Source organism: Oncorhynchus mykiss, chromosome 20 (assembly GCF_013265735.2).
Source record: "Oncorhynchus mykiss isolate Arlee chromosome 20, USDA_OmykA_1.1, whole genome shotgun sequence".
Taxonomy (NCBI): Eukaryota; Metazoa; Chordata; class Actinopteri; order Salmoniformes; family Salmonidae; genus Oncorhynchus; species Oncorhynchus mykiss.
Window position 1 is genome coordinate 12,729,968 of NC_048584.1, and position 14,638 is coordinate 12,744,605.

General features: G+C 41.5%; 1 protein-coding gene across 2 annotated transcripts; it reads right to left on the reverse strand.

Annotated features, from left to right (window-relative positions):
- Positions 1 to 3,084: 3,084 nt before the first annotated feature.
- Positions 3,085 to 14,331, reverse strand: LOC110498993 (pantothenate kinase 1). 2 transcript variants are annotated; one of them, XM_021575768.2, is made up of 7 exons: positions 13,639 to 14,331; positions 10,369 to 10,721; positions 9,791 to 10,050; positions 9,101 to 9,277; positions 8,862 to 8,985; positions 6,552 to 6,677; positions 3,085 to 6,153 (listed from the first exon to the last, which is right to left on the reverse strand). In XM_021575768.2, the coding sequence occupies exons 1-7, from the start codon at positions 13,943 to 13,945 to the stop codon at positions 6,094 to 6,096; spliced, it is 1,407 nt and encodes a 468-aa protein (XP_021431443.2). In that variant the 5' UTR covers positions 13,946 to 14,331; the 3' UTR covers positions 3,085 to 6,093. The 2 variants fall into 2 exon arrangements, with proteins under 2 accessions (XP_021431443.2, XP_036811728.1); XM_036955833.1 differs by lacking the exon at positions 13,639 to 14,331 and adding an exon at positions 12,614 to 12,813.
- Between the last annotated feature and the right edge of the window lie 307 nt (positions 14,332 to 14,638).

Consider the following 14,638-nt stretch of genomic DNA (forward strand, 5'->3'; position numbering starts at 1 on the left):
ATCCGGACAAACTCCCCAGTCCCTGTCGGTGACAAGCATACCCATAACAAGATGCTGCCACCATAGATGTCCCATTAAATAAAGTGTTCTAATTCCTAATTATATGGCTGCCACCACAATGTTTAAAAATACAGAGCGTTTCACTCTAAATGGATTTGACCCATACCTGACATTTTTCATTTAGGCAAAAAAGTAGATTTATTTAAAATGTTGTCTTTTAGTATTGGATGATTTGCAATATATATATTTTAAACACAGGCTTCCTTCTTTTCACTCTGTCATACAGGCCATTAATGTTGAGTGAATGCAATGTTGTTAAACCATGCAGTTCTCTCAGCTCCGCCAATAAATTATGTCAGCTTTAAAATCATTTTAAACCTCATAGTGATATCAGTTTCCATTCTCTTCCGCAGTTAGGATGGCCAGATATTTGCAGTGTCTGGGTGATATGATACACCATCCATAGATTCATTACCATACTTGACCATACTGAAAGGGACATTCAGTGTCTTGGAATTATTTATTAACCTCTCCTGATCTATCCCTGCCTAAAAATGTATCCCAGACATTCTCATGAATCTCATTGGTGGCTCTGAGGTTAAATCATTTTGAGAAATTCACTATACAACTGAGGGATCTTACACAGACAGTTGTTCTGGAATCATGAGAAGCATACATTTGAGTTTTTTACTTATTTCAGAACATAAAAAAACCAACTGAAAATGTGGAGTAGGTTGGGAGGAAATCCCAATGTAAACCCTTTTTAGATTGAAATTTAAGGCCGCAAAATGTGAAATCTGTGCAAGAGTGTGTAGACTTTAACTAGGCACTGAGTGTACAAAATATTGAGTTACATCCTGAATAACTCACCACAGGTTAACGAGAAGGCTGTGCTTGAAAGGATGCACATAAATAACTCTGCAATGTTGGGTTGTATTGGAGTCTCAGTCTTAAATCATGTTCCACAACCAGTCCGTGCCTGTATTTAGTTTTCATGCTAGTGAGGGCTGAGAATCCACTCTCACATAGGTACTTGGTTGCAAAGGGCATCAGTGTCTTAACAGCACTACTTGCCAAGGCAGGATGCTCTGAGCGCAGCCCTCTCCAGAAATCTGGCAGTGGCTTCTGAGTAAATTCTATTTTCAAAGAACCGCTTGTTGTAATTTTGATGAGGCTCTCTTGTTCAGATATCGGTAAGTGTTTGTGTTGTCTGTTTCGGGAAAGTACCTTCGTAATTGCGCACCCAGCTCACTCAGGTGCTTTGCTATATCACATTTGACATTTTCCGTAAGCTTGAGTTCATTTGCACACAAAAAATCATACAATGATGAAAAGACCTGTGTGTTGTCCTTGTTAATGCAGACAGAGAAGAGCTCCAACTTCTTAATCATAGCTACAATTTTGTCCCGCACATTGAATATAGTTGCGGAGAGTCCCTGTAATCCTAGATTCAGATCATTCAGGCGAGAAAAAACATCACCCAGATAGACCAGTCGTGTCATGCCTGCGGTCAGCCAAGTGAAAATTATTGTCTGTAAAGAAAACTTTAAGTTCGTCTCTCCATTCAAAAAAACTTGTCAATACTTTGCCCCTTGATAACCAGCCCACTTCTGTATGTTGTAAAAGCATTACATGGTCGCTGCCTATATAATTGCATAACGCAGAACATACACTAGAGTTCAGTGAAAATGCTTTAAGTTAACCATTTTCACTGTAGTGTCCAAAGCGTCATTCAAGCTGTCAGGCATTCCCTTGGTAGCAAGAGCCTCTCGGTGGATGCTGCAGTGTACCCAATTGGCGTCGGGAGCAACTGCTTGCACGAGCGTTACCATTTCACTATCTCTCCCTGTCATGGCTTTTGCGTCACCAGTACAGATACCAACACATTTTGACCACCAAAGTCCATTTGATGTCACAAAGCTATCCAGTACTTTAAAAATATCCTGGTTTCCAGTGGTTTGAGAAGAGGATGTCTTCCTTAATTGACCACCCATAAACGTAACAGACATATACCAGGAGCTGTGCCAGGCCTGCCACGTCTGTTGACTCATCCAGCTGTAACGTAAAGAATTCACTGGCTTGTATGCGAAGCAGTAATTGTTCAAAACATCTCCTGCCAAGTCACTGAATTTGTATTAATTTTATTTAACCTTCATTTAACTAGGCAAGTCAGTTAAAAACAAATTCTTATTTACAATGACGGCCTACACCTGCCAAACCTGGACAACGCCAATTGTGCGCCGCCCTATGAGGCTCCCAATCACGGATGGTTGTGATGCAGCCTGGATTCAAACCAGGGTGTCTGTAATGATGCCTCTAGCACTGAGATGCTGTGCCTTAGACCGCTGCACCACCCGGGAGCCCATGAAACAGTGTTGTTTGATGAAGAAATCGTCTGTATAGTTTTCTGGCCTTTCCCCCCAGCATAGTCCCAGCCATGTCCACAGCAGCAGGAAGAATGAAGTCCTCCAATAGCATGGGGCTTACCTGTCCTAGCCACTCGGTAGCTCACCATATAAGACGCTTCTAACCCCTTCTTAGTAATGGTATCTGTTGCTTTTATACGTCATACTACTCGAAAGTCATCTTAATTCTCAACTCAAAAACTCCTGTGGCTGATTTTTCAAATTGGCATGTTTTGTTTCTAAATGTCTGCGCAAGAGTGAAGGTTTCATTGAGTTGTGAGATAGTACTTTTGCACATATAACACACATATAACACACTAAGTGTGTTACCAACATAAGTGAACCCCAAATCAATGTAGTTCTCATCATACTTGTGCCTCTTCGAGGGTCCAACGTCCCTGTCATTTGTTCGGTGCTTTCTTGTGTCGTGGTGCAGGTGTAGTACTGCTGGTAGGTAGTAGCAGTACTACCAGTAGAGCTGGTATGTGTCTCTATGGACGCGGGCCTTACTCTCCCGACGGCATTGTGCGTACCCTCAGTTTGGGAATAGTCGGTCTATGTCATGGAAAGAGCAGGTGTTCTTAATGTTTTGTACCAAGTCTTCACTAGGCAAGTCTTATAAACACACACAACAGGACAAGGCAGGACATCAGAAAGTAAATGCAACAAACTCAACATATCATCAGGTTAGAGAACAGTTTTAATGACGACAAGCAAAACTGAATTCATAGCAAGACCCAGCTCCGTAATCCAGTTCAATCAGGTTCAGAGTTACATATATTATTCGCCATGACATGTATGCAGTAATTCAATTCATAAAGCACATTTAAAAATCTGTCCTAAAATATAGCTGAAAACTCCACCAGGTTAAATTGAGATAAAAAATAAACGTATGATGTTAGGGAAGTCAGTTTGGGGATGAGTCCAAGATGGCATCATATTCCTTATATAATGCGCTACTATTGATCAAAATCATCGCCCTGGTCAAAAGTGGCGACCCGTCATTCAGGGTAGGTGGAGCAGATGTACAGTGGTGACCCGTCATTCAGGGTAGGTGGGGCTGATGTACAGTGGCGACCCGTCATTCGGGGGGGGGGGGCTGTTTTCCATGTTATTTTGGCATTAATACATGTCACATATCAGTTTGCAAACAATGCAACAAAAAAATATATAATTGAGTTAATAAAGCCGCATACAAACAGGCAGCACCAAAATACAGGTGTTTCAGCCTAGCTCAGTGCTTTCTGTGATGGGGCAGGCCAGCAGAAAATAGGAGCATTGCACCGTGATTGGCTCAGTGTTCTGTCACTCATGGGGACACTAGCCTTTAGCAAGGGTAGACATCAAGAATGTGAGCCCTTTGGGTGCTACCCATAGAGTTACATTAGAAGTGCCCTTCCAAGAAGGCTCAACGTCAATGACCACAGACAAAATGACATCAAATCACGTTATATGTACAGTAGCTTTGATTGGACTGATCATGTCAACATCTTACTTTCAAAATCTTAGCTAGTCATCATCATAAATCAACTGGCAAATCCTTTTTAATCCTTGTCATATGAAGAGAAATAATGAAGATAAATGTCTAATACATAGACATAAACATTACACAACAACTTGGAAATCGCAAATTCAACAATGAGTTGTTTGGAAGGAATCGGTGACAGTGGCTAACAGCAAGCATTGCAACTGGGAAGTCAGACTGGGAAGATACGTTTTGAACAGTCATCCAACTCAAAATTGTAAATCTTTTTCTTTGATGACAACATTTGCCAACATACGACTGCCGCGCACAGCAAGGTGAGTCCAAAAATGTCTTAAATGCTGCTGCATAAACGATGCAATATGCCAGGGAGATATGGTCATATCAGCTATGTTTTTTTTTAAAGGCAGTAAACCAGGCTGAATGAATTGTTTCGCTGCCAGACAAGGCTCCGCTGATAGCCAGGTGTAGCGGTGGTAAGGATTCACTCCATGGTGCTGAAAAGAAAGCTCTGCTGTCGGGACAGCTTTATGTAGACCCTAAAAGTTTGTGGGCACCGCTTGTCGCCGTTATAGGGCAATTCATGTATTGTTTAGTGTTGTGTTGTGTAGTGGCTTTGCTGGCATGTATCTAAAAAAAAATGGGGGGGGGGGGGGAGTTTTCCACACCAAGATTTTCATGCTAAAATCACCACTGGTGAATTATATATGGAAAAGCGTGATCTGTTCCAAAGTATCGCACTATAGGGAATAGGATGCCATTTCAGATACAGCATGGATGTATTGTTTGTGTATTGGTCATGGGACCCTCTGAAGTGGACAGGAAGGCAGAAGGGTATGCAGCTCACAGCGGTTCACAGGCCAGCTATGCAGTTTCACTTGAAACCAAAATGCCATCATGAAATGTCATGAAATGTAACCAAGAGATCCAGTAGGAGAGTCAAATCTCCTTTCGACTAGAGTACTCAGCACAGTACATCCAAAACAAATATGAAATTACTATCATAAAGCACATACTGATTATTACAGGTAGGAAGGCAGGCATAAATGGTCCCCATCTTTGATGACAATGAAAACAACTGTAGTAAGTAAATATTGTTAAAGTCTCTTCACATGGAGGTGGAAACTTTGCGTAGCACTGCTTAGTGAGTCAGTGATTTGGCTTTGCTGAGGAACATGTACTTAATAATGATAATTAGGTGGTTGCTTATATTTGTCTTATTTCAAACACGTGCATGTGTGTATTAATACGCATGTGTGAATTGAAAATGTATTTTTCTGCATATCCCAACTCCCCTGGAAAGTGGAGTCACAGACAGGGTCTATTTTTTGAGGTTTCTAAGGATAATTTAGTAATGAAGGCTTGGTTCCAAAGTTAACTGTTTCAGTAAAACAGTAATGGAATTATAAGGCATGGGACAGGAAAGAATATACATAATATAGATTTTGGGCACTGGTCATTCTACTGCCACCGATAAAAATAGATGCATTATGTAAAGTGTTCTAAGGTTTTTCTGCGTATTATTAAGCAAAATCAACCCGCAACATTATCAGTCAAATTTAGCTATTGCTTAATGGTCCATATTCCACAAATTGGCAAATCCACAGATGACGGGTTGACAGAATGGGTTGATAAGAGTAACTGCGTACGATTCACATATTCAGTAGGGTAATACATTTGATTATATCTCAAATCATATCACAGAACATTAGGATAGGACGATTGATTAGAAAAAAAATGCAAAAGCTAGTTGTAAGCTAATGCTTTAAGTTAAAGATCAATGTAACTACTTGCATCTTGTAAGTACTTTATACAATTTAAATTAAACAAATAAGGGACCAATAAGAGGGGGGGGGGGGGGGTTCTCAGATCACTAAAAAAGTAAACAAAAGCAAATACACACGAAGGATCAGGGGTCAGTAGCGTTTGGCTTAATCACACATTCAATATACAGTTAGGGTTTTTATAAACAATAAGTACCCAGGTTTGCTTTTCAGTGGCAAATAAAACACCAACCTCATCTCCTCCAGCCTGCATTCATAATATTGAAAATCAATTTTCTTAAACATCAGCAGACGAGGAGGAGGATAATTAGTAGAACCTCTTAAAACAGTTAAATTATTCAAATGTAATTTCCTCATTTCGTCCAGTCAGTAGCAGTGTCTTGTGGTGAGAGTTTGGGTTTCGCCTCGGTCTGTCTCTGTCTCAAAGGTCATCTGTTATCCTCAGTAGTTCCAGGAAGGCACCGACGGCCCCAAAATAACCCTGAAAAAAACAGAGTGGCTCGGGTTAATTCATTATCTGTTTAGGTATTCGCCCAGGTTATCATCAATAACCTTGATATTCCTGTTCAGCGCCCAATTGTAACCTATCCAAATATATGCAGATGATCTGTTTACCCTTTTTATTGTACAATTAGACTAAAACAAGAGTGCTGAACATCCCTCACATAACACAGAACGTGGGCGGCAGGTAGCCTAGTGTTGGGCCAGTAACTAAAAGGTTGCTGGATCGAATCCCTGAGCTGACAAGGTAAACATCTGTCGTTCTGCCCCTGAACAAGGCAGTTAACCCACTGTTCCTCGGTAGGCCGTCATTGTAAATATTCATTTGCCTAGTTAAATCAAAATAACATATATATATATATACTGCAAACTACTTACCTCATGCTCTAAGAAGAGAGCTTTTAATTGTCCTTTGGACCAAAAGTCCATGGCATACGCAAGCAGCTTCGTTGACACAGTATTGATTCTCAGGAAATTCCCAACAAACACCACTCTTTCAATTTTCTGAAAGACAACATTGAACCATTGGTAAACCAGACATTTTTAGAGCTTGCAAGAATGACCGTTTCATAAAGCAAGACAGAATTAGACATTTCAAAAGTAAGATGTAAAAAAAAAAAAAGTACACATTTTTTTTGTTTAAAGACCTTAGGCCAGTTCTCTCAGACTATTAGCCATAGATAACGGACGTCAAATTCGTTCCATGGAGGGTTTAGTGTCGGCTGGTTTTAAATTCTTATTTTCAATGACAGCCTACCCCGGCCAAACCCAGACGACGCTGGGCCAATTGTGCGCCGCCCTATGGGACTCCCAATCACGGCCGGATGTGATACAGCCTGGATTCAAACCAGGGACTGTAGTGGCGCCCCTTGCACTGGGATACAGTGCCTTAGACCACTGTGCCACTCGGGAGCCCAAGGTGAGGGGAGTTCCTTCAGTTCCCAATCAGTGACCTTAATTCATCAGTCAAGAACAAGGGAGGAGCAAAAACCCGCAGACACTCGGCCCTCCATGGAATGAGTTTGACACGTGGCATAGATGGATGTATTGTTGCCATCTAGGGGAGAGAACCTGACATTACAGCAGTGGGAGGAGCTGTCTCACGATTCAGTGACTCAGCAGCAAGGGAGAAAAAGATTGAGCAACAGCCAAGAATGAAGAGCTCAACTCCTGTGAATGACATAGTTGCGGGGCTAACAGAGTAAGTCCGCTCATTCTAAGTAAAGCTCTACCGACAAAAAAAAAGCGCCGTACTTTGCAGGCTGGTTTTAAGACTTCCCCCAATTGATACACTGTACACTATATGCATAGGTAGCTAGAAAGCTGAATCAAATGTACATTTGTGTACCTCGTGCTCAAAACACTACAATGGGGTTACTCATGGGGCAGATCATTTGCCCACTTGATATTTGTGTCAGAAGACTTCCTGTTGTTGTTCTATGTGCTTTGATAGCCCTGTACAATGCTGCTTGATCTCCATGCCACAAGGCAACACTGTAAAGAAGCTGAAAGCACACAGAGTCCATTCCCATCATCCATCACACTGGCTGCCAAATCCACTTCACTCCTTTGCTTTATGGTGAAAGAAAAATCACTTTGAGAAAGTTGACCCCGTACGTTACAGTCACAACCACAGTGTGGTATATTCTCACTGTTTGAATAAGTGTTCATTTTGGCAGCTATTTTAAATTGAGTTTTAGTCTTGAAATACATTTTAGTCTTAGTCACGTTGTAGTCATTTCATCCTACGTCGGTTTTAGTTATTATCAGTCGACTAAAACTAGACTATTAAATAATGAATATTTAGGCTTTTCCAACTAGACCTACTATCCCCATGTAAACCGTAGCTGGCTACATTGATATTGTGGCAGATTGTAAACAATAACAGCCATAATTAACCACGTAGGCTATTAAGCCTTGGCTACAGGTTAAACAATTTAGAGCTCTGATTTTCTCCCCATCATAATCGTCATGGGGGGGAATAACAGTGGTTTCCTTGAAAAGAGGAAAATATGAAAATGCTGGAAGTATTACTTCACTCCTAATATCCAACAAATAGCATTTGTTTTTCCCATAAGGAACAAGCTACCTCAACTCGCATTTGCAGACCGCGGCGTGAGAGCAGCAACACAAGCGAGTGAATAACAGCACACATGGGAAAATAGAGCTTCTGTTGTGATCAAAGCAAAAACAGCCTACATGAAAGTACAAGAGAGTGTAAACATTGTTGTTTCTAGTTGAGGTTAGTTACAAGTCAAGTGTCCTGGCTTCTCATCAGTTGATAAGACTAACGAGTGATTGAAGTGACCACCTGGGAGCTGTGTGGGACAGCCGGGCAGATCAGCTCAGACCGTGCAACTGAAAATTGTTAATCCTGCCAATGAGAGGATTGCATGAAATAATCTGCATGCATGTATGCTTCGTGTCAAATTAAATGTTCATTCGTTTCATGTGGAATTCTCATCTTGTCATATTTCCGTAGACTAAATTGAAAAGTAATTTGTAATAGTTATCGGGGTTTTTTTTTCAGGGCATCTCGTTTCATTATCGTCACAGTTTTAGTCAGGAAAAATAGGTTGTCGACAAGTATTTTTTGTCAGAGTTATTGTTGACGAAACTAACACGGTTAGAATTACTCATTGAAGTAAGACTTCCACTGAAACAGAAGTAAATACATCTACTTTGTACCTCATTCACCGCACACATACGAGCAATAGAACCAATGTTGTTGGTGATGGTGACGAGAGTGGCTCGGGCTAGGTCCTCCTTACTGATGCTGACACGCTTCTCCTTGCTCATCATATGACCAAAACTGCAATGAATTATTCACGGGGTTAGTTTCCATAATACTCCGTTTTCAAAGCATACTGTTACTGGAAGTCTTGAGGTTACAACACGTATCATGTATCAGCTAACTTAGAGCTCACCTAGATGCAACTGCAGACCCCTGGAGGCCGAAGCGTTCATAGTCTCCTCCGTAGATGTCCTTCACCAGTTTGTCCACGTTGCTGCTGTCCCCCTTCGCTGCCATTTCCAGGGCCTCCTCGAAAGTCTCGCAGCCAGTCAGCAAGCAGCACAGGCCTAGGAAAGTACCACCTCCCAAACTGTGGGGGGGACAGGCAATTAATGTGACCTACTACTCTATGGGTTGTACCACTGTTTAGCTTGCAGGAAACAACCCACTGGGCACAGACATCATTTCAACATCTAGTTTTGGTTTACATTTGATTGAGTTGTCAACAGTGATGTGAATTCAAGAAAAAACATCACCATGTCATTGGATTTAGGTTATAAATTTGGTTAAAAAAAATACAAAATTCCCTTACGTTGATTGCTTTCTTTCATCACATTACATGTTTTCTTTGTTGAGATTACATGGAAACACCAGTTTTTGCCCAGTGGGAAAGTTGTATTTGACTAAGAAGTTATTAACTAGTTACCACGGTAACTATTATCTAGACTCAAAACAAGAATACTTTGAATACAGATGAACGCGAGCAATGACAGAACTGTGTTACCAATGACAGATCAAATAAATACAGCTATCATTATGTGGAGTGACACAGGATTACCTCTGTTTGCCTACACTAAAACAGCAACAGATTACATTTATTTACCTGGTGCCTGTGACCCGTTTGTAGTTGTCCTTCGAATAGACTGCCAGGATGCTGACCCCTGAGCCAATGTTTACCAACAACATGGGGAAGGGGTTGTCAAGGCAACATGCTCTCTTGACACAGTTCTCACTCTCGGGATCAGAGGGGTTCTCGAAAAAGTAGCACTTTGGATGGCCATTGAACCCCACTGAGTCCACATAGAGAAGACCATGGATAAGGCAGTCCAGTTCATCTAGCTTCTGTAGCTCTAGGTTGGCGATCTGGGAGATGGAAAGCAGAAGATCTATAAGACTATAGGACAGAAAGAGAAACTGGAGTGGTTTTGATATGCAAAGGTAACTCCTCCAAGAGCATGAACTGTCTATAACACACCTCAACCAGGCAAGCCTAAACCATCAACACCTACTCCCATCTAATCACATAAGAAACCATGTTGCCTGTAATGATCACGCCACAATATAGTTAACTGACTAATGACATGTAATAACATGCAATAAGACATGAATTCACATCGCCTGTCACTTTCAGTCATTCTCCCTGGCCGACAACACCCAATCGTTCTAGCAACCACCACGCACCGTCCTAAAGTCGTCCTCAAACTTGTACGCCCCTCCGCCGGTGGCACAGAGTGTGGTGTGCAGGCTGGAGAAGTTCTTGTCTCTGCCCATCTGGATGAAGCCCAGCATGTCTTGGGTGGGGAAGCGGATGAAGTGCAGGTTGCCCTTCCGGCCGCACATGGTCAGGTTTTTCAGCTCTAGGTGGACATCGCGGATGCCTGTGTCGCCGTAGGCCACATTGGAGGTCAGGTAGTGGCGGATGCTCTTCAGGCTCTCCACCTCCTCCTGCTCCTCCTCCGCCGTGATGTCCTTAGGCTCAAAGTAAACCAGCTTCACCAGGGTGCCGCCGATGTCCATCCCAAACCAGGGGAAGGCTGGAACAGAAAACAAAATTTGTTTTGAGAGATTAGTTGGTAGATTCAGGAAAAGCTTGGTCACCATTGCCTGTAGAAAAGCGCTGTTTAGCTCTTTTGGAATTGTGCAAAATCCTCTATGGAGAAATGCATACTCTCAAAACAGAGGGCTCTAGTATTCTGTCTATGTCACAACTAAGCTATTGCTCCATATAAGTCTACCAATGAACTGTGCAAACTGAAACTTACTCAAACCTGTTGCATTTTCTAACTTGATTTCACTGAAGACGAAAGCATCATGGCATATTATGCACACATCATGTCTTCATATTAGTAGATCATTGTGACATGTTTCTCTCTTTTTTTGGAGAGAGGAAGGAAGGGAGAGGAAGAGGGTCGTCTTAAATTCACAGCAGTGTGTTTGCTCTGCAACAAAAGATGAGGGCTTTGTTGCCATGGAAACCCCAGCATGGAGAGAAGATTGCCTGGATATCCTGCCTAACTCTCAATTAACTATTGAGTGTACAGTACAATGAATATGTAGTCAATACATCGGCAGGCAAACTGGTTCAATAGCACTTCATTTGACAGAGGGGTGTATAGTCCCTTATTGCTCATTCCACAAATCAGCCTGGTTACATTCAACTATGTGTGAAGCTACAGAAAAGCAGTAACCAAAAGACATGCTTGAGGTGCTTAAAATAGTCAAATTTGAGATGTAATTGTTGATTTGGTTCTGGCTTGCAATGATACCCAGATTACAACACCATTACACCTCTGATATATGGTCGATCCAATATATTAGAGGTGCACTGGTGATGTAATCTGGGTTGGACAATCAATTTCTAGTAGAGGAACTTGACATAACATAAATATATTGATCTCAGCAAATGTGTGAGTGTCTACTCTGGAATCTTCACTGACTGGAATCACATGCTTTCAATGTCTTCAGTCAGTTGTGCTACAGACAGATCCTGCATTGCAATGGTTTCACTGTAAATTTACAGAGGACTGAATGCTTGAATTTCTGCCACTCATTCTCAAGTAATGGCTGAGCTATATTGCTTTTACTATAATTTCACAGTGGTCACATGTATGTGCAACAAAGGACCAAAGCTCAAGTCAATGGAAATGATTTAACGGCATACATTTTCATAGTTGAGTCTGATTGGCAAAGCCTAGCTCTATTTGGGCTCCCGAATGGCGCAGTGGTCTAAGGTACTGCATCTCAGTGCTTGAGGCCTCACTACAGACACCCTGGTTTGATTCCAGGCTCTATCCCAACCGGCCGTGATTGGGAGTCCCATAGGGCGGAGCACAATTGGCCCAATGTCGCCCGGGTTTGGCCGGGGTAGGCCGTCATTGTAAATAAGAATTTGTTTTTAACTGACTTGCTTAGTTAAATAAAGGTTCAATAAAAAAATTGTCATAAAAATTGGGATTCAGTTTGTTGCATCCAAGTGGGAACTACCAATAAGAGACATCAACAAAGCATATGATGCTTATTCAATTGAGCATACTGGAAGGTAAAAATGTTGTATTTGTCTTCATGCCAAGTGCATTTTAGCAACTTGCTGCAATTGTCCACAATCCCTTCCATTCAATTATATAATAGAAGTGGTATTTTTGGATTCAAGACTTCTTTCCACAGTTCCCAGAGGAATGCAAACAAGCCAGCAGTGTTGTAGCAACGTCTTGGACAAATGGCTGGGTTGCAGGCATTGAAGACAGATAAAGACCGCTTCTAACTACACCAGCCAAATAGTTCCTGGCGCCAAAGTGTAACATTTGTAAAATTGCTGTTTGTTTGCTTAGATTTGATTCTGCCGAGGTAGCAGATGTAAATAAACAAATAAATGAAAGTAAGCAAATAAGTATATTTCATCCATTTAAAATAGAGTAAAAACTCGTACCTGTTTTTCTTAAACAACAAACTTAATTGTGATCCTCAGGTCAAGTTGCTTATGGTCAAATACACTTCATACCAAGACTGATAAGTAGTATCACTCAGTCCTAATGAATTGTGGCATGATGTCAACACAGCAATAAGGCGGACTACATTTTCCTGACATAGTGACACATTTGTTTTACAGTGTTATATTGGAGACAAAGAAAGATCTGTGCTATTCATGGAGCTGGCTGCTCTGTCAGTTTCTTCAGCCAACTTCCTTAGACAAGTACTGGCGGCTGATTGGTCGACATTATGTGGCTCTCATATCAGCAGCGATTTCAGCACACCTCCTGACTTTGGAACGACCAATGAAAAATGGCTCGACGGACAACATCAAAGATCTCACAATAACAAAGGGGACGAGAGAAAGAGAGGCTAAAGCTCTATTACCAGGAGGGTTACATTCGTGTAAAATACAAATTATTATTGCATAGTATGATTAAAACATGTAGAAATAATACAGAATATGGTGCTTGATTCTTATTGCTTGCTAAATTCTGCATTTCTCATAGACATAAATAGCTTATGGAATGTACTTTGAGGATACAGGAAAACAAAACATTTCTCCACATAGGAGTACAGGCCCATTATTCATTACAGAAGTCGTATCAATGGGAGAATTGGGCGGATAGGCTTCCTTATTTACATTCTTGGAAAAGCCTCGCAACGCGATAAAGCGATATTCTATCCTGCAGCATAATGTCTTAACTGGTTCATTGTGTCATCCAAATAGACTAGATATGGCACCATAGGAAATCTAGGCGACTGTCACTTTGGACACCCAGAGCTATGTGCAATCAATACTTAGGCCGAACCCCCCTCCCTTTCATTCCTGAGAGGTTGCTTTGAAATTGTGTAGGGCAGAATTTGACCGAATGTGTAGTTTCAATGTCGTATAATTTTCATCTTAGATTTTAGACAGCCGAGATGATTGACATCATCGATGCTGAAACAGTGTGGAAACGATTCATATTGTGTCCTACTTACGCGGTCGGTTCTTTTTGCCAGAATCCATTCTTCTCCTGAGTCTGCACCGCTTTGGAGGCGACCCATTATTATGGGCATCCTCCTGAAGATGGTGGACATTTTCAATTCCATTATGGCTACAACCACCACTAAAACTACTACTACTACTACTACTACTACACCCGCCACTACCACTGCTACTGGTTCCGTTTGAACCTAAAACATTGCAGCTCCCGTTGTCAGTTTGTGTAGGCATGAATCCATTTGTCAAACCATTCTCTTGGCAAGCGCCTGTTCTTTTCTGATCCGATGCTTTGCCATTATCCATTTTTTTTGCGCAGGGAAAGCACTAGCGGGCAGTCTCCGAAAGGCGAAATCTGTCCGCTTTCCTCGGCGATGTTTCTTCAAAAGAATGTCAGGCTATTTGGTAAAGATCTATTACGGCGATAAAAAAAGAAGATGTTTGGTCGATGTGGATAATGGGACAACAACTGCTAGAACGTTTGACTAAGGTCACTGTCTTTATACAATCTATGGGTCACTGTCGGTCATCTTGCTTCATCATGCTCCTCTTGCGGCAGCTTCAGAATTAAAACAGCCAGCAGCCTACGTCATTGTATACAGGCTGTTTCTTACAACCCCCAATTTCCCCTGTGGGTATTATTATTACATTGCTTTATCATGCTCCTCTTGCCGCAGCTTTCCGAGTAAAGATAGCCGGCAGCCTATGTCATTGTACAGGCTGTTTCATCAGCCTGGTCTCGGAGCATTTTGTATTATTCTGTACGTAAATTCTGTACGTAGATACTACTTTTCGTATGATATATTACATTTGGTATAGTAACATCATTTTACGGTGGATCAGTGGCCATATAACACCAACGTCTAGCAACCCAGAGGTTGAGAGTTCAAATGTCATCATGGGCAACTTTAGCACAATTTAGCTAATTAGTAACTTTTCAACTATTACTACTTTTTAGCTACTCTGCAAACTACTTTTTTTTCAACTAAACCTTTCCCG

Bases quoted from the DNA above. Each gene is read 5' to 3' on its own strand.
- LOC110498993 (XM_021575768.2), bottom strand. From the start codon at position 13,945: ATGGATAATGGCAAAGCATCGGATCAGAAAAGAACAGGCGCTTGCCAA. The intron at 10,051-10,368 runs GTGCGTGGTGGT...TCCATCTCCCAG, and splicing joins TTGAGGACGACTTTAGGACG to ATCGCCAACCTAGAGCTACA. The intron at 9,278-9,790 runs GTAAATAAATGT...TCCCCCCCACAG, and splicing joins AAACGGGTCACAGGCACCAG to TTTGGGAGGTGGTACTTTCC.